General features: G+C 42.4%; 1 protein-coding gene across 1 annotated transcript in view; it reads left to right on the top strand.

Annotated features, from left to right (window-relative positions):
- Positions 1-22772, top strand: part of LOC126100653 (protein takeout-like) — a 61858-nt gene extending 39086 nt beyond the window's left edge. The window contains exons 4-6 of the mRNA XM_049911279.1: positions 6521-6657; positions 10646-10795; positions 22500-22772. Of these exons, the coding sequence (XP_049767236.1) occupies positions 6521-6657; positions 10646-10795; positions 22500-22654 (442 nt within the window). The 3' untranslated portion in view covers positions 22655-22772. The remainder of the gene's footprint in view (positions 1-6520; positions 6658-10645; positions 10796-22499) is intronic.
- The last annotated feature ends 3029 nt before the right edge of the window (positions 22773-25801 follow it).

The raw sequence follows: 25801 nt of genomic DNA, 5'->3' as shown, positions 1-25801 counted from the left end.
AAGTACCTGAAACCGATGAAATAATATTTAGACGTATCCTTTTTCTTAATGTATTTATATAATTCCTTAAGGATCTATACATTACCTTAAAGTTCGATGTAACAATAGATGTAAACGGAGTTGAACAAAAAATAAATCGTAATACCGAGATGTTTTACTAAGATAAATTCCACGCTATTGTCTTAAATGAAAATGTCTCCTATTGAGATCATTAGTCACTGTCATAGAGAATGCTTCTTAGTAACGGTAGCGGTACTCTTCTAGCTATAACAGTGATATTAGGCTTTTTATCACTATTGCATTTGGCAAAGGAAGTTTGCCCATGGATTCAGGGTCCGCTCGGCACGCTTTCTAATGTTGCTGCGAATGTGTCATCCTACAACTGGTCTTTGTTGAAAATTTGGAACATGCTCCAAGGCTGCAGATATGTGTAACATCGAGCGACAAAAACCTCTCCAGTGTCATTTTGTTTCAAATGAGAGAGAAAAAGTTATGAAATATACACGGTGAATCATCTAAGACTTGCATCGCAAATATTGCGGAAATTGAAAGTGCTGTTGATGTGCGGTTTTCATAGATTGGATTGCATTCGACTGACAGTCAAGGGCTCGTATTTTTATCCAATCAATAAATTAAAAATAATAGAAAGTGTATTTGTTGTGCAAACATACACGTCTTTAAACGGAATAATGCATATTAACACACACAAACTAAAAATATGGTAAATTAGAATGTCAGTGGCGTTTGTTGCTGAAATCTAATGCGAGTCGTTCACGAGAAATAGTATCCTGAAAAGTTTCTACAATGACACTTCCTTGTGTTATTCAATTTGGGTATTTGCTAGGTGCGATGTTGTTATGTTTGTTTGCTTACAGTACCATTGTGTATTCCTTGTGAGCATTGCGACTAGCTAGTCAGTTTGTGACAGTCGAAGCAACAGTTCTGAGGGAACGATGGGATTTACCAATCCAAAGAAAAAGAAAAAAAAACCAACATGCTCATGGTGTTTTAAGGGTGTAGGAAGAATGCAATTCGTCCTTGTACGTTCTTGTACGACGTATGCGGGAAGATATCCCAATAGACATCAGCCATCTCGGCACTTATGTATCAATCTCTTCAACCAGTTACACGAAAGTGGTAGTGTAACACATAGACAAAGTAATAGAAGGAAACAACTGACAATAGAAGAGGGAGAAATTAAGGTTTTTGCTGCTGTTGCAGTTGATCCACACGTTAGCTCCCACGCAATCGCACGAGGAAGTGGCATAAGTCAGGCAAATGTCCTACGCATTCGGCATCGACTTAGGTTCCATCCTTACCACATCTCTCTCCATCAAGAGCTCCGTGGAAAATATTATGAGACTTGTGTCAACTTCTGTACATGGGCATTAAGTCAGGATAATCCAGATACACAAATATCTCGTTTCGCGATGAAGCCACTTTCAGTAATCACATCAGCGTCTATGAGTGTAAACGTGTAGTGTGGGACATTGAACCATGAGCTCGTAGGTCCTATTTTCACTGACCACTCACAAGTATCGCAGCCGCCTAAAAGACTATGTTCCACGGATGCTAGAAGACGTGCTTCTCCAGACTAGGAGGAACCTGCGGTACCAATAAGATGGCTGTCCAGCCCGTAGTGCTGCCTGCTCGGACATCACCGCTGAAATGCTAACAAGATTGTGCAGAAGTCGTTCTATACCAAACTTTGAGCGTGTATCGTAGCTGCCGGTGGTAATTTTGAACACAACCTGTGATAGTCAATTGTCTCGTTACTGGTGAAAATCCACATAACTAGTGTATGCACATGTCTGGCTCTTTAGTGTGTGTTAAAACAGGTGTTGTAAAGGGGTCGATGTGGGAAATTTTCAAAATACGATATCTCGTAATCGACTGACAATAGAATCCTACAACAAACGCCGCTGACATTCTAATGTACCCCACTTTTAGTTTGCTAATGTCAATAGACGTCGTCTCGTTTAGAAAAGTGTAAGTGTAGAAAACACACGCTTTCTTTGTATTACTATAGTCTAAGCGGATGAGATTCTTCTGCTGAGGGGAAATCACTGATGGGGTTCCGCATGGCTCTGTCTTAGGTCTACTACTTTTTCTCATACATGTAAATGACCTTCCGTCTAATATAAAACAAACACAATTATCTTTTTCCGGATGACACCAGTATTGCAATCAGTCCAAACATATATAAAGCAACTACAGAAATGGTAAATGTACTCAGAACTAATGAGTGGTTTACTGCAAATGGTCTCAGTCTCAGTTTAAAAAAGACGCAACATATTCAGTCCTGCACATCTAGAGGTATAGCTCCAACGATAGCTGTAACACATAGCAGGGTAATAATAACTGGGGTAGAAATTTATGAGTGTCCATATTGATCAGAATATAAATTGAAAAAAACACAGTTTGCAGTCAGGTACTCCTTAAACAACTGAGTTTAGTCATGTTTGTACTTAGAATCATTGGAAATCTTAGGGTGAGACAGAAGTTCAGCATTTTGAATACTGATTCATAGTGTATTGGTTCTGTCATGAAGTTTTTTTTGTAAATAATCCATTGGAGTTCAAAAGGAACAGTTATGTACATAATTACGATAACAGAAAAAATGACATTCATTTCTCCACACTAAGGTTGCCTTCCCCCCCATGAACCTTGCCGTTGGTGGGGAGGCTTGCGTGCCTCAGCGATACAGATAGCCGTACCGTAGGTACAACCACAACGGAGGGGTATCTGTTGAGAGGCCAGACAAACGTGTGGTTCCTGAAGAGGGGCAGCAGCCTTTTCAGTAGTTGCAGGGGCAACAGTCTGGATGATTGACTGATCTGGCCTTGTAACAATAACCAAAACGGCCTTGCTGTGCTGGTACTGCGAACGGCTGAAAGCAAGGGGAAACTACAGCCGTAATCTTACCCGAGGGCATGCAGCTTTACTGTATGATTAAATGATGATGGAGTCCTCTTGGGTAAAATATTCCGGAGGTAAAATAGTCCCCCATTCGGATCTCCGGGCGGGGACTACTCAAGAGGATGTCGTTATCAGGAGAAAGAAAACTGGCGTTCTACGGATCGGAGCGTGGAATGTCAGATCCCTTAATCGGGCAGGTAGGTTAGAAAATTTAAAAAGGGAAATGAATAGGTTAAAGTTAGATATAGTAGGAATTAGTGAAGTTCGGTGGCAGGAGGAACAAGACTTCTGGTCAGGTGACTACAGGGTTATAAACACAAAATCAAATAGGGGTAATGCAGGAGTAGGTTTAATAATGAATAGGAAAATAGGAATGCGGGTAAGCTACTACAAACAGCACAGCGAACGCATTGTTGTGGCCAAGATAGATACGAAGCCCACACCTACTACAGTAGTACAAGTTTATGTGCCAACTAGCTCTGCAGATGACGAAGAAATGTATGATGAAATAAAAGAAATTATTCAGATAGTGAAGGGAGACGAAAATTTAATAGTCATGGGTGACTGGAATTCGAGTTTAGGAAAAGGGAGAGAAGGAAACGTAGTAAGTGAATATGGATTGGGGCTAAGAAATGAAAGAGGAAGCCGCCTGGTAGAATTTTGCACAGAGCACAACATAATCATAGCTAACACTTGGTTTAAGAATCATGAAAGAAGGTTGTAGAACATGGAAGAACCCTGGAGATACTAAAAGGTATCAGATAGATTATATAACGGTAAGACAGAGATTTAGGAACCAGGTTTTAAATTGTAAGACATTTCCAGGGGCAGATGTGGACTCTGACCACAATCTATTGGTTATGACCTGTAGATTAAAACTGAAGAAACTGCAAAAAGGTGGGAATTTAAGGAGATGGGACCTGGATAAACTGAAAGAACCAGAGGTTGTACAGAGTTTCAGGAAGAGCATAAGGGAACAATTGACAGGAATGGGGGAAAGAAATACAGTAGAAGAAGAATGGGTAGCTTTGAGGGATGAAGTAGTGAAGGCAGTAGAGGATCAAGTAGGTAAAAAGGCGAGGGCTAGTAGAAATCCTTGGGTAACAGAAGAAATATTGAATTTAACTGATGAAAGGAGAAAATATAAAAATGCAGTAAATGAAGCAGGCAAAAAGGAATACAAACGTCTCAAAAATGAGATCGACAGAAAGTGCAAAATGGCTAAGCAGGTATGGCTAGAGGACAAATGTAAGGATGTAGAGGCTTCTCTCACTAGGGGTAAGATAGATACTGCCTACAGGAAAATTAGAGAGACCTTTGGAGATAAGAGAACCATTTGTATGAACATCAAGTGCTGAGATGGAAACCCAGTTCTAAGCAAAGAATGGAAAGCAGAAAGGTGGAAGGAGTATATCGAGGGTCTATACAAGGGCGATGTACTTGAGGACAATATTATGGAAACGGGAGAGGATGTAGATGAAGATGAAATGGGAGATATGATACTGCGTGAAGAGTTTGACAGAGCACTGAAAGACCTGAGTCGAAACAAGGCCCCCGGAGCAGACAACAACCCATTGGAACTACTGACGGCCTTGGGAGAGCCAGTCCTGTCAAAACTCTACCATCTGGTGAGCAAGATGTATGAAACAGGCGAAATACCCACAGACTTCAGGAAGAATATAATAATTCCAATCCCAAAGAAAGCAGGTGTTGACAGATGTGAAAATTACCGAACAATCAGTTTAATAAGCCACAGCTGCAAAATACTAATACGAATTCTTTACAGATGAATGGAAAAACTAGTAGAAGCCAACCTCGGGGAAGATCAGTTTGGATTCCGTAGAAACACTGGAACACGTGAGGCAATACTGACCTTACGACTTATCTTAGAAGAAAAATTAAGGAAAGGCAAACCTACGTTTCTAGCATTTGTAGACTTAGAGAAAGCTTTTGACAATGTTGGCTGGAATACTCTCTTTCAAATTCTAAAGGTGGCAGGGGTAAAATACAGGGAGAAAAAGGCTATTTACAATTTGTACAGAAACCAGATGGCAGTTATAAGAGTCGAGGGACATGAAACGGAAGCAGTGGTTGGGAAGGGAGTAAGACAGGGTTGTAGCCTCTCCCCGATGTTATTCAATCTGTATATTGAGCAAGCAGTAAAGGAAACAAAAGAAAAGTTCAGAGTAGATATTAAAATCCATGGAGAAGAAATAAAAACTTTGAGGTTCGCCGATGACATTGTCAGAGACAGCAAAGGACTTGGAAGAGCAGTTGAATGGAATGGACAGTGTCATGAAAGGAGGATATGAGATGAACATCAACAAAAGTTAAACGAGGATAATGGAATGTAGTCGTATTAAGTCTGGTGATGCTGAGGGAATTAGATTAGGAAATGAGACACTTAAAGTAGTAAAGGAGTTTTGCTACTTGAGGAGCAAAATAACTGATGATGGTCGAAGTAGAAAGGATATAAAATGTAGACTGGCAATGGCAAGGAAAGCGTTTCTGAAGAAGAGAAATTTGTTAACATCAAGTATAGATTTAAGTGTCAGGAAGTCATTTCTGAAAGTATTTGTATGGAGTGTAGCCATGTATGGAAGTGAAACATGGACGATAAATAGTTTGGACAAGAAGAGAATAGAAGCTTTCGAAATGTGGTGCTACAGAGGAATGCTGAAGATTAGATGGGTAGATCACATAACTAATGAGGAAGTATTGAATAGGATTGGGGAGAAGAGAAGTTTGAGGTACAACTTGACCAGAAGAAGGGATCGGTTGGTAGGACATGTTCTGAGGCATCAAGGGATCACAAATTTAGTATTGGAGGGCAGCGTGGAGGGTAAAAATCGTAGAGGGAGACCAAGAGAGGAATACACTAAGCAGATTCAGAAGGATGTAGGGTGCAGTAGGTACTGGGAGATGAAGAAGCTTGCACAGGATAGAGTAGCATGGAGAGCTGCGTCAAACCAGTCTCACGACTGAAGACAACAACAACAACAACAAGGTTGCCTTTACCACAAAAACGGTTGTACAGAGCTGCAACCAAAAGTTTTGATGAATTCCTCAATGCTACAAAATGTATGAAGACAGCAAAGTTAAATTCGAAAATTAACAAACAGTTTCCGTAGAAGAATTTCTTTTTTCGTAGACATGTAATGGGTATTAGTACAGGAATTACTAACCCCCCCCCCCCCCCTCTCTCTCTCTCTCTCTCTCTCTCTCTCTCTCTCTCTCTCTCTCTCTCTCACACACACACACACACACACACACACACACAAGGACACACACACACACACACACACACGCACACACACGCACACACACGCACACACACACACAGGCGCAAACGACCTGTAAATGGTCACTATGTAGCCATATTTACAATCGAATATGTAATATGAATGTAAAATGACCCGTTCGACATCACTAAGATTGATCGTGCAAATGACCTATGGTGCACAACACTAAGCATCTTACTATCTAACTAACTACAAACGTTCACGGAATAGAAGGGCTAATGCTTCTTAGTCGACTCAACGTGCTTATCATAACTTTATAAAAGTGGGCCCTCCTCTGACAAGCTGTTTCCGGATTGCAGGATGACGCCTGGCAGTTACGACATGAAGATCAAGGCACACACGACAGGACCGCTGACGCTCACTGGAAAGTACAAGATCGATGGAAAAGTCCTCGTGCTGCCCATTCAGGGAGAGGGCGACTGCAAACTCGTTATGGGTAAGCAACGCATCATACATATTTCGATAGCTGAAATGGAGAAACTGTGTTAACTTCATAACTTTCTCAAAATGCAACATCAGTCAAAGATCGAAATTTGAAAACGTTCTACGTGCCTAAGCTGACGTTTATCAGAAGGATGAAAAGCAAAAAGTATCTCTGTTTGTGCGAAATCGATTTTTATCCAAAATATTGAGACGGTACTTTGATACCACTGGATTATAAAGCTAACCGCATCATTGAAATTAATAATGTTACATACTAGAAAACTAATACTTCATTAAAAACGTTCTAAATGCCGTATCAGGAAACTGATCAGTTCTAATTGCCAATTGGAAAGTTAGTGCAAGTAGCTAGTCACTGTCAGTAAACATATTTATTACACAAATAGCATCGTTCGTCTATAGATATCTATTCACGTTCATATTACTTTTGTTGTTACCGTTAGTTGTTGTGTGTTTTATTCAACAACTAATGTAAACAACGACGTAATTGACAGGTAGTAGCCAGGTAAGTGGTAATGTTCCAGGAATAATTTTGACAACAGTATTAGCACAATATTTATTTACCTTATTCTTCTACGAAATTAACTAACACACAGTTTCCTGAAAAACATACCTCAACATTTAATCATAAAAGAATAATTACTGAATTTAATAGCTAAATAATGTCTGTGAGATTAATAAGAATAACGACTCACAGAATAAAGTAAACAACTTTTAATTCTAGACAATGACATATCTCTGGTTCACTGGTACTGATGTAAGCAAATTGAAGTCTTCGAGTAATATTAACATTCATACAGTATAAATAATGCACAACTCTAACACAGAGAAACCAACACAATTAAAAGCGAGAGTTCAGATCGTTGAAACAACAGTTTAAACAAGGCCTTGAAACATTTAAAGGTTACAAGAAAATATTACACGGTCCAGTCAAATTAACGTGACTACCATCTACGTTCAACGTCAACCTGCAATAACCATGACAGACGCAGGTGGCAAGACTAGTAATGCAGGGTATATAAAAAGTGTCTGAAATCAGTGCAGTTGTCGTAATGCAGAACCCGAGCAGTTTATCTGAAGATCTTTGGCATTCGGGCCAAGAATAGAAATATTTCCGAAACTGCTGAGTTTGTAAAATGTTCGCGTACCACCCCACCATGGTTAAAGTATACCGTACGTGCAAAATGGTGCTATCCAAAACCAGCGCCGAGGAAACTGTGGTACATCACAGGTCACAATTGACAGGGGTGAATTACAGCTGCCGAGATGCGTACGGGCGAAAAGAAGGGCATCTGTTAAACAACTGACCGTCCAGATGAATCAAGGGGCCACCAACAGTATTTCCTCAACGACCTTCCAGTGAAGCTTGCTGCTCATGTGCCTCCGCAGCAGACACCTGGCTCATGCTCCCATAATGACTGCTTTCGATCGGCGATGAAGGCTGGAATGTACGTCCAATACCGCAACTGGACGTCCTTTTAGTGGCGACGGGTGTCCTTTGCAAATGAATCACATTTTAGACTCCGAAACGTCTGAAAGTAAGCACCTTCCAACAGTCGTTGGAAGGGCTATGGTCTGGGGAATGTTTTCGTGGCATTCTGTCGGTGATCTCAATGTGGGAGGCACATTGGATCAACACAAGTATGCATCTATCCTTGAGGACCACGTCCACCCGTGCATGCTGTTTGTTTATGTGCCACACACCTCGCTGTGTGCGTGCGTGGTTCGAAGAGCAGTACTCACCAGACCGCCAAACTCTCCGGATTTAGACCCAATCAAGAATTCTCAATCGTGCTGTTCGCACCATGGATCCTCAACAGAGAAACCTAGTGCAGCTGGCCAAGGCGCTGGAGTCGGCATAGCTCTACATCTCTTTCGATACTTACTGGAAACAAATGGCTCTAACAAGGGAACATCCCCATCGCACCCCCCTCAGATTTATAAGTTGGCACAATGGATAGGCCTTGAAAAACTGAACACAGATCAATCGAGAAAACAGGAAGAAGTTGTGTGGAACTATGAAAAAATAAGCAAAATATACAAACTGGGTCGTCCTGTGTAAGATAGGCAATATTAAGGGCAAAGTGCGGCGAGGAGCGCCGTGGTCCCGTGGTTAGCGTGAACAGCTGCGGAACGAGAGGTCCTTGGTTCAAATCTGCCCTCCACTGAAAATTTTGCTTTCTTTATTTTCGCAAAGTTATGATCTGTCCGTTCGTTCATTGACGTCTCTGTTCACTGTAATAAGTTTAGTGTCTGTGTTTTGCGACCGCACCGCAAAACCGTGTGATTAGTTGACGAAAGGACGTGCCTCTCCAATGGGAACCGAAAACATTTGATCGCAAGGTCATAGGTCAACCGATTCCTCCACAGGAAAACACGTCTGATATTTTGTATACGACACTGGTGACAGCATGTGCGTCACATGACAGGAATATGTTGTCGACCCACCTAACTAGTACACTTGGCGAATGGGTGAAAAGTTTCTTCTACCTTGCCCGATTTAGGTTTTCTTGTGGATGTAATAATCACTCCAAAAAAAGTGATGAAAACACATAAACTGAAAATAAAAAGTTAAAATTTTCGGTCGAGGGAAGATTTGAACCAAGGACCTCTCATTCCACAGCTGTGCACACTAACCACGGGACCACGGAGCTCATCCCCTCACATTGCCCTTAATATTGCCTATCTTACGCATGGACGACCCAGTTTGTATATTTTGCTTATTTTTTCATAGTTCCACACAACTTCTTCCTGTTTTCTCGATCGATCTGTGTTCAGTTTTTCAAGGCCTATCCACTGTGCCAACTTATAACTAAATCTGAGGGGGGTGTGATGGGGATGTTCCCTTGTAAGCACTATGGCACTTAACATCTGAGGTCATCAGTCCCCTAGACTTAGAACTACGTAAACCTAACTAACCTAAGGACATCACACACATCCATGCCCGAGGCAGGATTCGAACCTGCGACCGTAGCAGCCGCGTGGTTCCGGACTAAAGCGCCTGGAACCGCTCGGCCACCGCGGCCGGCTTACCAGAAACACATTGATTCTCTTCCTGTGCGTCTCGCAGTTGTCCGCACTGTAATACTAGGCTTCAGATAGGTGGTCCCGTTATTGTGACTGGACGGTGTAATAAGAGGTAATTGTCGAAACTTCTTGGCATATTAAAACTGTGTGCCCGACCGAGACTCGAACTCGGAACCTTTTCCTTTCGCGGGCAAGTGCTCTACCATCTGAGCTACCGAAGCACGACTCACGCCCGGTCCTCACAGCTTTACTTCTGCCAGTATCTCGTCTCCTACCTGCCAGGAGACGAGATACTGGCAGAAGTAAAGCTGTGAGGACCGGGCGTGAGTCGTGCTTCGGTAGCTCAGATGCTATAGCACTTTCCTGCGAAAGGCAAATGTCTCGAGTTCGAGTCTCGGTCGGGCACACAATTTTAATCTGTCAGGAAGTTTCATATCAGCGCACACTCCGCTGCAGAGCGAAAATCTCATTCTGGAAACATCCCCCAGGCTGTGGCTAAGCCATGTCTCCGCAGTATCCTTTCTTTCAGGAGTGCTAGTTCTGCAAGGTTCGCAGGAGAGCTTCTGTAAAGTTTGGAAGGTAGGAGACGAGATACTGGCAGAAGTAAAACTGTGGGGACCGACCGTGAGTCGTGCTTCGGTAGCTCAGATGGTGGAGCACTTGCCCGCGAAAGGCAAAGATCCCGAGTTCGAGTCTCGGTCGGGCACACAGTTTTAATCTGCCAGGAAGTTTCATATCAGCTCGCACTCCGCTGCAGAGTGAAAATCTCACTCAGGTAATTGTCGTTAACCGCTGAGCTCACCTAAAACTTTAATCAAGGCACCTCAACCATTCCAACTCCAGCACAGAGCCGGGAACTCGGGAGAACGAAACGAACGATGACTACAGGCTCCTCACTGACTGTCTACGCGTCTAGACAACAATGAGTACATATGAATTGTCATTTCTTGTTGCAGACAACATTGATGCCCTACTGGACCTGAAGGGCGCACCGTTGGAGAAAGACGGACAGACGTACGCTGACATCAAGGACTTCAAGTTCTCCTTCGATACTAAGAAAATGACCTTCGACTTCAACAACCTGTTTAACGGCGACAAGGCATTAGGTAAGAAATTTTCCTCAATTTCGTAACGCACAGAACTGGAATTGCCCATGGAGATCAAGCATTGCTAAATTTTGCCATTTTTCCCACCTCTAAACTAAAAGCACTGTACAGAAAACTTGTTGTAACGGACAGAACTGAAAGTGCACACTACAGTCAGACGCAGTGGAATAACCCTGCTGCCTGAGGCGTCAAGTGATACTTTGCCACTAGTCACTGCGCATCGTCCCATCATTTGGTGGACACCGGATCCGAGTATGGTGGAGCCACTGACCATATCTTGCCTGGGGTACGGCATCATATCGTCTCCCTCTAGCGTGATAATAGTTTGTCTTCCACGGAAACTGATAATGATTTATGCCTACAGATGTTAAAGTCATTGTTTTTCTAATTCTCTCTCTCTTCAGTGGTGCTGTCGCTTCGATTTCATTTCAGACATCAACTCTTGTAACTGTATCTCTCATATGTATTCTAACAGTAGTCGGAAAAATCTGGTCTCTTCTCTTGTCTTCCAGTCTTAAACCTCATGTCGGAATACCATAAAATAAAATTGGTTTAGAGGTAGTGTATTGTAATCTAACATAAAAATAATTCATTTTATTGCTGAAACAAGAACCGATGACGTTATTTTTCTCGGAAATCATCCTAAATATTTGTAGATGAATTCACTGGGCTTATGATAGTTACTTCTTCTCCTGATTACCCCCTGTCAAGCTTAAATCTGTATAACATTTTTGGATCGACTTAATACAACACACATTTTGAATGAAGTCATTCCCACCATTTAATTGTAATTTTATTGTTATTATTAGAATCTGGCGAACTCAGGACAATGTGAAGCAGATGATATATGGCGTAATTTTTCCCATTTCTTTTTTTTGGCTTCCCAGTATACCTATATTCTTTCTGTCTGTTATTCTATTCTTTCTCCTGTCCCTTTTGTGGTTTCTTCTGGAAACTACTAACTTTTGATACTTTTTTTTCCTGAATTCATTTATGTTTTGCATCTCTCTCTATATCATTTCCCACTCCTGCAGATCTTTTTTAAGTTACATAAACCATGAGATTTGGGTTTTTGATCTTTTACAGAGCAGCTGAAAATTTTATTTATCAGCCTCTACCTATCTAATGTTTTTAAGTGGTCATAAAATGTATTTATTACCGTTCTCGTTGTATCTACTATATTCCGAGTTTTTTCATACACTTACTTCTTGCTTCTCAGTTTCCAAACACTACTTTTATATTTTTGACCCAAAGTTTTCGAATAATTTTTCGCAAGACCTCAGTTTCGAATTAAATGACAAGAATCCTTTAATGTGTGTGTTCTTTGTTTAGTGGAATGCCATAGTTTTTTGGCTCAATTTACGTTGGCATTTGAGTAGATTATCTCTGTCAAGTATTTAAATTCGGAAACTTGCTTTATTTTTCCATGTTTCGATTCCATATGTTGTGGCACACCTTCAACGTTGGTCATCTAAACTGTTTTCTCAAACGAAATTAGATATTCAGTATTTAGAGTTAGCTATTGGAGAAGTTTAAGTTTCGTTCCATTTTGCAGGTGCTCAGCAAAAGCTAAGCGGTCAGACGAAGGGTTTCTCTCTCTCTGTCCTCCAATTTTCATTTTATTTCCTCTCATCTTTCGTTCTTTTTATACATTGCCACACTATTTCCTCCAAAAAGCAAATTGAACAACAGTGGAGAAAGTCCGTCCCCCCTCCCCCCCCCCCCCAAGCATCGATTTTCGCCTAAAAATTTAACTTCGTAAAATGTAATACTCAAAGTTTGCCTAATGATTACTATTGTTTTATTGTCAGCTCCAAATTTTTCTGGAATACTTAATATATTATATCTACAGAAGAATCGCATGTGATTTTTTTTAAATCAACAAGGGATAAGTTAAGATTCTGGACTCGAAGTTTCTCTAATCTGGTCAAGGGCTTGAGGTTTAATACCTGTTCATACATGATATTCATTGGTAAAAATTTTCATTAGCCGCTTCATTCTGCATATATACATGATAGATGTTTGAGATTTCGAACCATACAGTTTTATTTAATCTGCTTACTCTTCCTACACGTGATTTTTTAATTCATTTTGCAAAGATTTTGATAGAATAGATATATAAGCAGTAGTCAAATGAAAACGAGACGGATGGAAAAAAGTAAATAGAATATTCAATGTTTCAAAAATAGTCTCCATAATTGTTAATTCGTTCCTTTCATTGTGAGACAAGATGGAAGGTGTGCACCTCTTAGTCCGAAGAATATCGATGGCATCGAAAGTCTTCTTAAGAGCTAAAAAAATATGGAAATCGAATGGGGAGAGATCGGATGTATGTGAAGGACGTGCCAGGGCTTCCCAGGGAGACTTCTACAGAGGAGTCGGAACAATACTGGCAACATGTGGGTCAGCGATTTCCGTATATTTAGAGCCCTGAAGAAAGATATTCGTGGCCCATGATTTGCTTCGTATGAAGAGGATCATGCCTTGGTACAAACATGATTTACTAACTGTTATGCTGATTACTATTGATATGATGAACAGTTTACTTACTTTATTCCCATCTCTTCCGTTTTAGTTTGACTGCCCCTTATATTAGTTGAGAGACGCAGTGCTGCCGAGGTACTTATTTATAGTTATGCCGAGGCTTTATACGCATGGGATTCATTTTTGGCGTATAAAGCTCCTTTGCATACAATATTTGAAGTAGTGTGATTGGTTACATGAACAAAGAGCTTGTTTGATTCACTAACACGGGAGAGAGCTACATAGAGCTGGCCGTGTGAAAATCAATCGACACTAACGTAACGTCCGGGCCCGCGACATACAGCGTCTGGCCTTGTCCGTAGTTTATGATCAAGACATAACATGCACTCACCGTGAATTGCAAACGTCTGAAGCGAAATGGGAATAAAAATTCGCTCATAGGCTCCACTTCGTAATATTTCCGCTTCTATGATGTTACATTGCCGAAAAGTTGATTTAAGCACCGTAGCATTGCACAGTTTCGATAGGCTTAAATTTTGCAATAGAATAATCAAGATATTGTTTTGCAAATTAATTTTTTGTGACTGAAGGCCCGGTGCGTTAAAATTCGACAGGAAAATTGGTAGAGTCATCTTACTCTACTACTCTGTTAATAGGAATGTACCCTACATTTTCTCCCTCAAGTAAGTATATCCGAATTAATTTTTGGCAGCTTCATCGTTTTGAGGTGTCAATATAACCATTTTCCAAAGTTAGGAGTTTTCTTAGGTTGTTGTTTGCATTTGATCAACGGAAATGGAAGAAACGTGGTCTTGAAGTGAAAGTATTGTACGGCATCAATTACCTCGGAAAAGCGATTTGACCGCGTTCTTTCGGATATGCACCTATGTCACTTTTTAACAATAAATTAGAAAACTCGCGCGTATTTGTGTTGCCTCGAATATGAGGCGGCAAGTCCGCTGTGAAGTGCGTTGTTACGAGCATCTGTGTGATGTGTTCCCACAGATTTGAGCTCTTCAAGCATGCTCGCGCCTCACCCACCATTGTACCCCGTGCTACCACTGGTAATGCACGCCTCTAGTAGCCATAAAAAAGGATCGCAACGATACCTGTGGAATCACAATCTGAATCTGAGGATTCAATCAAGCGCCTCTTTAGATTTTCGATAACAATGGTGCACTCGCCCCATATTATTAAGCAGCACTCTCATAGAACCCTATGGTTGTCACTGTTGGTGGAGGTATCACATACTGTGTATTCACCAATATCCAAATCGATCAGGATTTTAAACACGTTATGAGCTGTTTCACTACTGGGTGACAAAGTGGCTGCTATTATTAATGAAGCCGCAGCAATAACTACTTTTCCTTGGCCCATGATTGTGTCAACACGATTTTAGAGAGGAATATCTCTGGTGTCTTGCCAGGTGTATCCAAAAGCAGAAATTCTTCCATATTGCCGTTAACACCCTGACAAACACGTTGGAATACTGTGCACTGTTTTTCCGTTAGATTTCGGATGCCGATTTGCAAGGCTTCCGCAAGTTCTGCTGGATTGTGCGAACATGATGAGAATTTTAGCGGTTTTCTCCTTGAATAAAGGTGTCTGACGTGCGAGATAAAGGTTGACACTTTCGGCCAGAGATACGTCTCACCTCACTTCCAGAAGGAGTTCTGAAACAGCAAGTAAAAGTGCCACAGAAATCTCCCCTCACGATCTTCATTGGGTTCTTGAAATCGCATGGTCCCCAGTCGTTTAGCCGTTTTAGTGTTTTCAGGAAGACTTGACCTTTCTCAAGGCATTTTTTCGTAAACAAAACGAAATAAAAATCTCATAAGTAGGCACCAATACCACAACGCGAACTCAATGAGTGCGGTTTTTTCTAGCTAATATGTCAAATACAAATAAAACTTATCGAAAAAGCAAATTGATTTAGTTAAATTTTTAATACACACAGATGAATCAGTAATTCCTTATATAGTAGCCAAGTCTATTCAGTGTTAATCTGTATTCGTAATGATAGGATGTCCGGCGGCTAATTCTGTCACCGACGTGCATTAGTGAAATCATTTCTGTCATGAAGGTAAGAAACCTAACAGTGCCATCTGCTAGTGCTTTGACGCAATACCCCGTGATGGTCGTGTCACTGAGGTAAAAATTCGAACTACGAAGCTGAGCAGACTCTTAAAGCAAGGCGGTCGAAACTGGACACTGCGGTGCAAATTCCACACAGTGGAAACGGCTATTGACGTGTAAACGCCGCCAAGTGAGACTTTCATGCCAGACATCTTCCTTACGAGCAGCACAAAGATAAGACTACACTATTAAGATAAAACATATTTTCTCTTCGTTCTCTCTCACGCTGTGGCACATACATAGCAGGTCAGCTACTCTTGTTGTAAATGGAACCACAGTATCTGCGTCTACATCTATATAGATATTCCGCAACCCACCGTACGGTGCGTGGCGGAGGGTACCCTGAACCACTACTAGTCATTTCGTTTCCTGATGCACTCGCAAACGCAGCGAGAGAAAAACGACTTTTCTATATATCTCCGTATGACTCCTAACTTCACGTATCTTATCTTCGTGGCTCTTGCACGCAATGTATGTTGGTGGCAGTAGAATCGTTAGCAGTCAGCTTCAAATGCCGGTTCTCTAAATTTTCTGAATAGTATTTCTCGAAAAGAACGTTGCCTTCCTTCCATGGATTCCCATTTGAGTTTCCGAAGCATCTCCGTAACACTTATGTGTTGTTCAAACCTTGCGGTAACAATTCTAGCAGCCCGCTTATGAATTGCTTCAATCAGACCTGGTATGGATCCCAGACACTCGAGCAGTACTCAAGAATAGGTCGCACCAGCGCCCTATATGCGGTCTCTTTTACAGGTGAACCACTCTTTCCTAAAGTTCTCCCAATAAACTGAAGTCGACCATTCGCCTTCCCTACCACAGTCCTCATATGCTCGTCCCACTTCATATCGCTTTGCAACGTTATGCCCAGATAGTTAAACGACTTGACTGTCAAATCAGGAAACTAGTAATACTGTATGCGAACATAACAGATTTGATCTTCCTGTTCATCCGCATTAACTTACATTTTTCCACGTTTAGGAGTAGCTGCCATTCATCACACCAAATGGAAATTTTGTCTAAGTCGTCTTGTATCTTCCTACAGTCACTCAACTTCGATACCTTACCGTACACGACGGCATCATCAGCAAATAACCACAGATTGCTACACTCTCTGTCCGTCAAATCATTTATGTATATAAAGAACAACAACTGTACTGTCACACTTCCCTGATGAACACCAGACGTCGAGGACAACATACTGGGTTCTGTTATTTAAGAAGTCTTCGAGCCACTCACATATCTTATGAAATGTACCCGGCCACCTATTAGAAGACATTAACATGGGCGGTATCAGCGTTTTGCCACCTCAAATTCTGTCTTGGACACTTTCAGTGAGGTATCTTAGCGCCTCTGGATCAATGGCAGTATATTATTCCTCAGAAGCCTAAACCAGAGATGGTTGGGGGCTTGGAGCGATGTTGACGTTCTAATTCATCCCAAAGATCTCTTGTTCGGTTTAAATCGGTACTATGGATGTGCCAGTCCATTTCAGGAATGTTGTTATCCAGAAACCACTGTCTTACAGGTGCTGGTTTATGACAGCATGCATTATCGTACAGATACAATCACCGTGTCCGAACTCTGTACGCAGCAAGCGGTACTGTAAAACGTGTTCACATCCTTCCGCGTTAAAGGTTTTCTTCAGCGCAAATAAAGGAACCACATCGTAACCTCGAGAGACATCCCCATACGGTAACAACACCTCCTCACTGTTGGCTCTACATGTGTTGGCGGGTGACGTTCTCCAGAAACTCGTCAAACCGAAATCGTTCCATCGGATTGACAAAGGTTATGGCGAGATTTATCACTTCGGATAACTCGTTTCCAGTAATCCACTGAACTGCATGTCAAGTGTCGCTTACCGATGATTACAGGAATGTTTATCTTATGAGGATCTGCTTAACCACTGTGCTAGCTTCACTTTGGTAGCATTTCGGAGTGGTTCCTTCCGCTAATGTTGTGCGACTTTTTACAACCGCCCTGTGCAACGCTCGATCGTTCCTGGCTGTCGGCGCATGAGGTCTGCATGGTCATAGCTTTTGGCTATGGTTGTTCCTTCACGTTTCTACTTCACAGTCACATCGCCAACCATCGACTTGGACAGCTTTGAAAGGGCTGAAATATCCTTGATGGGTTTGTCACTGAGGTGACATCCTATGATTAGTTCACGTTCGAAGTCTCTGAGCCCTGCTGACCGATTCATTCTGGTCTTACTCTGCTTCTCTACTGTCAACACAATGATCCCCGCCTCCTTTTGTACTATTTGGTTTGCCTCTCGTGAAGTCTAGTGGAGTTTGGCATTACATAGATGTATCCGGATACATTTGATGGGAGATTGTATTTACTTCATGTAATTTTTGGAATAAAACCCACATACTGTGGGGTCCTGTACACTGGTATCATACAGGGTGCCTAAAGGATGCTGAGTTCTCGGAATGTTGCACAACAGTTCCAGAGAAATCGATTAATAGTTGTTTTTTACAAATTAGAAGAATGACAACATGTAACTTGTATTTACAACAGGTGGTCGCAAGCAATGGGCGTCATACAAATGTGTGTCCTTTGCTATACAGGGTGTTACAAAAAGGTACGGCCAAACTTTCAGGAAACATTCGTCACACACTAAGAGAGAAAATATGTTATGTGGACAAGTGTCCGGAAACACTTACTTTCCATGTTAGAGGTCATTTTATTACTTCTCTTCAAATCACACTAATCATGGAGTGGAAACACACAGCAACAGAACGTACCAGCGTGACTTCAAACACTTTGTTACAGGAAATGTTCAAAATGTCCTCCGTTAGCGAGGATACATGCATCCACCCTCCGTCGCATGGAATCCCTGATGCGCTGATGCAGCCCTGGAGAGTGGCGTATTGTATCACAGTCGTGCACAATACGAGCACGAAGAGTCTCTACATTTGGTACCGGGGTTGCGTAGACAATAGCTTTCAAATGCCCCCACAAATGAAAGTCAAGAGGGTTGAGGTCAGGAGAGCGTGGAGGCCATGGAATTGGTCCGCCTCTACCAGTCCATCGGTCACCGAATCTGTTGTTGAGATGCGTACGAACACTTCGACTGAAATGTGCAGGAGCTCCATCGTGCATGAACCACATGTTGTGTCGTACTTGTAAAGGCACATGTTCTAGCAGCACAAGTAGAGTATCCCGTATGAAATCATGGCGGTCAATCGAGAAAATACAGTACATACTGACGAAACTAAAATGAGCTCTAACATGGAAATTAAGCGTTTCCGGACACTTGTCCACATAACATTTTTTCTTTATTTGTGTGTGAGGAATGTTTCCTGAAAGTTTGGCCATACCTTTTTGTAACACCCTGTATACAATGTTCGTGCAAGCACCTGATATGGATCACATGTCACTGCTATCGTGGCACTCTCTGCTAGGCCGTGCTAATACTGTCCCAATACTGTCCGAATACTGAGCGTTCGAGGCTGGCAGGAGCGGCGTTTATATTCTCCTCTTGTAGAAGCCGCTCCTATGGTGGTGCGGTCCTAATCAGCGCACCATTGGCCGACGTCGTTTCACTGCCTTCTCTTCTCTTGTGTTCTTCGTCTTCGTTCCGGCGCTTGTGGTTACGTCAGAACACATACAACCAGGAAATTCTTTTTGAAAGTGGTTTGGGTGTAAAAGTGTTTCGTGATTCTCTTCTTGTGTGGGAACCATAGCCTTAATACAGCTTTTGAAGGAAACCGTTTCCTCCATTTGATTGTAAGTTTTTGTTATTTGTTTATTTCATTACCTCAAGATCGGCTGTAGTGCCATTTTCAAGTGCAGTGGTGAAAAAAGGTCAGTAAATACCAAACTTATGTAAGTCCACACACGTTTTTTAGTATTTCGGCGTCGACATGTCTTCCAGAGATGTTCCATATTTACTGACTTTTTTCCTCATTTAAAATGGCTCTACAATCGAAGTCATGGTAATATAATAAAGAAATAATAAAAACTTAGAGAAATGTGTTTCAAAGAGGGAGAAGGAATGCTAGCCCTGAATAATCCCGAAAAGAGCAGAATAATGGCAAGATACTTTCAGAAAGTTCTGAGCCATGAAGAATGAAAAAGGGAAAAAGAGAATTACCCAAGCAAATTCTATCACTGAAGCTGGAAGATTCACAGCCACCAAACTTTCAGAAAACTGAAGACAGGATCGTTGTTGCAAACTTGTCGAAACCTGTGGATGGTGGGATTGTCAAAAACTACAAAACGCAATCAAAAGTATCTGGATGGCTAAACAAATGTCAGAAGATTCAAACACAGCGCTTAGTCATCAATTGCACAGTAAACACGGTAAGCGTGAGTAGGACTCGTACGTATATACGTAGTTCCTCGACAGCGTTATAATGAATGAGTTTGCAAATGGCTAATTATGTGACATAAAGGTCGGTAACGTTTTATTACATTAACGCAGAATCTTAAATTACACTACCAAAGCACTGTAGACCGTAATATTTGACACGAATTTCAACTTTATGTCTCTATCCGTTCGTGAGAGAAAGGGGTCTTAAGAAACCTCCGTATCTTATGACTCAGGGATGTGTGGTAAGGTGTCGAAGTTCAGTGACTGTAGGAAGATGCAAGACGACTTAGACAAAATTTCCAGTTGTGTGATGAACGGCAGCTAGTCCTAAACGTTGAGAAATGTAAGTTAATGCGGATGAGTAGGAAGAACAAACCTGTAATGTAAGGATACAGTATCACTAGTGTCCTGCTAGACACAGCCATGTCTAGCAGCTGAACTGCTTCGGTGTCTTCCTTCAATCCGACCTGGTGCGGATCCCAACCACTCGAGCGGCATTTAGGAATAGGTCGCACCAGCGCCCTATATTCTGTCTCTTCTACAGGTCAACCAATGTCTCCTGAAATTCTCCCTGGGCAGAGCGATATGAAGTGGAATGAGCATTTGGGAACTGCGGTAGGGAAGGCGAATGGTCGACTTCGGATTATTGGGAGAATTTCAGGAAACACTGGTTGACCTGTAGAAGAGACAGCATATAGGGCGCTGGTACGACCTGTTCCTAAATGCCGCTCGAGTGTTTGGGATCCACACCAGGTCGGATTGAAGGAAGACACCGAAGCAGTTCGGTGGGATCTTACGACACGTAAGTGTTACGGAGATGCTTCTGGAACTCAATTGAGAATCCGTCGAGGGAAGGCGACGTTCTTTTCCAGAAACACTGTTGAGAAAATTTAGAAAACTGGCATTTGAAGCTGACTGCCGAACGATTCTATCGCCGCCATCATACAATGCGCATAAGAACCGCAAAGATACGGGAAATTAGGGCTCATACGGAGGTACATAGATAACCCGCCAGGTTAGTCGAGAGGCTGCTTCCTGGGCTCGGACAGGCGCGCCGGCCCCGGATCGAATCCGCCCGCCGGATTAACGACGAGGGCCGATGTGCCGGCCAACCTGGATGTGGTTGTTAGGCGGTTTTCCACATCCCCCTAGATGAAACCGGGCTGCTCCCCACGTCCCGCCTCAGTTACACGACTCACAGACATTTGACACACGTACGCACTTTTCCATGATTTATACTCTGATTCCGTCCCGGAGGGTGCGGGGTGGCGGCAGGAAGGGCATCCGGCCACCCCTTCACATTAACATGCCAAATCCGATTTAACCACGCCAACCCCGCGCAACATGCTTCACAAAGGCACAAGAAATAGATAGACAGATAGATAGAACGGAGGCATAAAGATAGTCGTTTTTCCCTCGCTCTATTTGAGAGTGGAACAAGAAAGGAAATGACAAGTGGTACGGGCTACGCACCGCCACAAGCCGTACAGTGGCTTGCGGAGTATCTCTGTGGATGTAGACGTAGATGAGTGAGAAGCTTAATTTTTTTATGACGCCAAGACAGTGTAGACCGTACTTTGTGATATGTTTAAATTTGATAATTCATCCCACCCCTGAGAAATAGAAATCTTAATAGACGTACGGACAGAAAGACGGATAACAAATGAAAAAAAAGTGATGTAATTGCAGATTAACAACTTTCGGATTTTTTCCTTTACTTGTACTGTGAAATCTTACTTTTTGCCAAATTTCATTACTCTAGGGCAACGGGAAGTATCCTATTGGTTTTTATGAGTGAATTTGCATCAAAATATTGGACATAAATGGCAGTATCTGAGAAACTTAAATTTTTTGCAGCATCAAGGGGCCATAGACTTAATCATTTGACATAAGTATGGTACTAGATTCAAGATAATCAGCCATACGATTAAGTTACGTACCCCTTTGCATGCGTGCTAGGATTTAGTGAAACATTTTTTCACTATGAAACTTCCTGGCAGATTAAAACTGTGTGCCCGACCGAGACTCGAACTCGGGACCTTTGCCTTTCGCGGGCAAGTGCTCTACCAACTGAGCTACCGAAGCACGACTCACGCCCGGTCCTCACAGCTTTACCTCTGCCAGTATCTCGTCTCCTACCTACCAAACTTTGCAGAAGCTCTTCTGCGAAACTTACAGAACTAGCACTCCTGAAAGAAAGGATATTGCGGAGACATGGCTTAGCCACAGCCTGGGGGATGTTTCCAGAACGAGATTTTCACTCTGCAGCGGAGTGTGCGCTGATATGAAACTTCCTGGCAGATTAAAACTGTGTGCCCGACCGAGACTCGAACTCGGGACCTTTGCCCTTCGCGGGCAAGGCGAAGGTTCCGAGTTCGAGTCTCGGTCGGGCACACAGTTTTAATCTGCCAGGAAGTTTCATATCAGCGCACACTCCGCTGCAGAGTGAAAATCTCATTCTGGATTTTTTCACTATTTTGATCCGTTCAAGAACAAAAGGTGTTTATCCTTTTGTGATTAACCTTTTATACAATAATATAGCCTTGAAGTTTTGGGACACCTTCCTCAGAGTTAGTTCAAGTGACTAATTACCTACCTCACGCATGCCGCTACGGCCAAAAATCTCAGGTATTTTCCCGCACATGACTTGCATCTCAATGCTGCACTCAGTATTCTAGTCTGCCAGTTGTGCCAGTTGTGGGCGTAACTTTCTCGATGGTCTGGAGTCGGTAGCCTTTGTTGACCATGTCTTCCACTTTCTAGGCGACAACATGAACAAGTTCCTGAACGAGAACTGGGAGGAGATCTTGAAGGAGCTGAAGCCGAGCATTGAAGAGGCGTTCGGACTGGCATTCAAGGATATTACCAACAACGTGTTCCACAAGGTGCCCTACACCGATGTCTTCCCACCCAAATGAAGACAGCGTCTTCGTGTCACTCATCAGAATAGCGCACCACTGCTGCTCCATTCACATATCTGTCAAACCACTTTACATGTAGTATACACCACAAATAAATAAAACTGTGTGTACTTAATGTGTTTCCTTTCATTCTCCTGATGACAGCACAGTTCCTAAAGACACGTTGAGAGTTCTCTTATAGCCAGATGAGGCGTACATAAACACCTGCAAATTTATAGTATATGATATACTTGGGTAAGTATCACCGAATGCTCAATTCCAGAACTCATAGTTGCAAAACGCTTAAGTAATTTACATGCAGAAGAATAGAGAGGCAAGTAGAAGAACAGGCAGGGAAGATCAACGTAGTTTCCGCAGAAATGCAAGGAAATATGAGGTAATATTAACCTTAAGACTTATTTTAGAATATACATTGTAAAGTGACATAAATATCTTTATACACTGAAGCGCCAAAGAAACTGGTATAGGCATGTACTCGTATATTCAAATACAGATATATGTAAACAGGCAGAATATGGCATTTCTGTCGGCAAATGCCTATGTGAGATAACAAGTGTCTGACATAGTTGTTAGATCAGTTACTGGTGCTACAATGGAAGGGTATCAAGATTTAAGTGAGTCTGAACGTAGTGTTATAGTCGGCGCATGAGCGATGGGACACAGCATCTCCGAGGTAGTGAAGAGCCGGGGATTTGCCCATACGAGCATTTCACGGGTGTACCGTGAATATCAGGAAGCCGGTAAAACATCAAATCTCCGACATTGCTGTGGCCGGGCTGAAGAGAATCGTTCAACGAGACGAAGTGCAATCCTTCCATAAATTGCTGCAGATTTCAATGCTGGGCCATCAACAAGTGTCAGCACTCCAACCATTCAACGAAACATCACTGATATGGGCTTTTGGGGCAAAAGGTCTACTCGAGTACCCTTGATGACTGCACGACACAAAGCTTTACGCTTCGTCTTGGCCTCTCAACACCGACATTGGACTGTTGATGACAGGAAATATGTTGCTTGGTCGAACGAGTCTCGTTTAAAATTGTATCGAGCGGATGGAGGCGTGTGAGGCGTATGCAGTTGGGATGTGGGACTCCTGATATGTCTAGATACGACTCTGACAGGTGACTCGTACGTTAGCGTCCTACCTGATCACCTGCATCCATTCATTTCCATTGTGCATCCCAAGCAGGACAGTGCGACACCTGACGCGTCCAGAATTGCCACAGAGTGGCTCGGGGAACACTCTTCTGATTTTAGACACTTCCGCTAGCCACCGAACTCTGCAGACATGAACATTATTGAGCGTGTCTGGAATGCCTTGCAACGTGCTGTTCAGAAGAGATCTTGACCCCTCGTACTCTTACGGATTTTTGGACAGCCCTAAAGGATACATGGTGTCAGTTTCCTCCAGCACTACTTTAGATGTTAGTTGAATCCATACCACGTCGTGTTGCAGCACTTTTGCGTTCTTGCGGGGGCTCTAAACAATGTTAGGCATCACTTTATTTGACTCTTCAGTGTATTTACAAGTATACTCTGTTCACATTCCTCATACACATTGCGTGCATGAATAAACAAATAAATATTTACATGAGACAAGCACACACACACACACACACACACACACACACACACACACACACACACACACACGTGAGCGTGCGCGCTCGGTTACTTACACTGTGATAAAAGGGTCATACTATTACGTACTATTTACATCTAGTCTCATCTTCTCTCTCTGACTCAATCAGAGTCCTCCATCCCCTCTCTCTCAACAAGTGAGAGTTTCATCCCATCACCAAAAATGACCCTTTTATCGTTTTGAGGCGACAGGCTGACATTTGATTGCAGCACGTGTACACCTCATATCCTCCCAATCAAATACTAGCCTGCTGCACCATATACTGCAGATGTGGCATGGCAATGTGAAAACCACTGTACAGGCACTGCGAAGAGTCCTCGATAGAAAGGTCACTCGATGCCAAATAATGCACACCGTTAGCCCAAGTCTGGGTGCCACCTTGCAATGTGCGATATTATTACATTTTTGGCTCGGAAACGTACAACTCCGAACTCCTCGTCTTTCGTTAGGCCAATAACCATTTTGTTTTGAGGAAGAATCTCATAAGAATTACTAGTTATTTATGAAGATATGTCGAATTCTTTACTGTGGCACCTCATGTGTTTTGCAGTTCTTCACCCAGTAGATGAAGCTGACTGTATCCACTGTTTAGGACCAGGGAAACGAAACCTTATTTCCTGGAGTTTGGACAGGTCTAGTATGCCCATCCCCACATAGATGCAACTGCAGCCTTCGATATCTCCACAGCAACAAGCTTCGCAATGAATATTGTGACCCATTTAAAATTTGGTTGGGTTGTGCATTTTTATTACGGCATAACTACCATCCTATTCGGTTCTAACCAACATTTCATGATATTCCTTCAAATTCTCCATTGTGTTAGTCGAAAACTGAATAATTCATTAATTTAAAAAAAATCTTTTATCAGTCGTACATTGCGAAAGCCCTCAGTGCGTATTCAAATCAACATACTCGTTCAGTCAGGGGATTTCTCGAAGGCAACAGCCTGGGTGATTGTAACCAATCTCATCCAAAATCTGAGACATTGCTGGAGATTGTGATATTGAATAACGTATCTCCTCTTATACCCCAGCATTGTCATCAGTTATAGGGTGTAGCCTGCTCTTGGAACTAGTTGCTTTGGACGCAGTGCCAAATCGATGTGCACATCATGCAAACGAATAGAATATGATAGTTTAGCCTCCACCACATACCTCACTTGAGAATCAATTGCTATACTCCTGATTTTTCCACCTAACCCCTTGCATTCTTATTTTGGCACCCATAGAATCTCGTCAGTCGACAGTGATTGCTGTATGGTCTGCTCCTATAGATTACTGCCATCCCAGTACATATCCTAACTAGAAGCAAGGGATTCGTTGAACCTCTCACCCATACATGGGTTATTTGAATTTGTGTGCCAATGGACACAATGAAGAAGTCCCCCACGGGTCCTTTGCTCGAAGAAAAGAAGCATGTCAGCATCCGTCAATAGTTCGATGTTCAGCTTCATTTTATTGGGCAATTGATGTTCGTGTTTTCTGTGTGCTATTCGACATTGG

The sequence above is a fragment of the Schistocerca cancellata genome, chromosome 9 (assembly GCF_023864275.1).
Source record: "Schistocerca cancellata isolate TAMUIC-IGC-003103 chromosome 9, iqSchCanc2.1, whole genome shotgun sequence".
Lineage (NCBI taxonomy): Eukaryota > Metazoa > Arthropoda > Insecta > Orthoptera > Acrididae > Schistocerca > Schistocerca cancellata.
The sequence above is the reverse complement of the archived record's forward strand: the minus strand, read 5'-3'. Positions and strand labels throughout refer to the sequence as shown.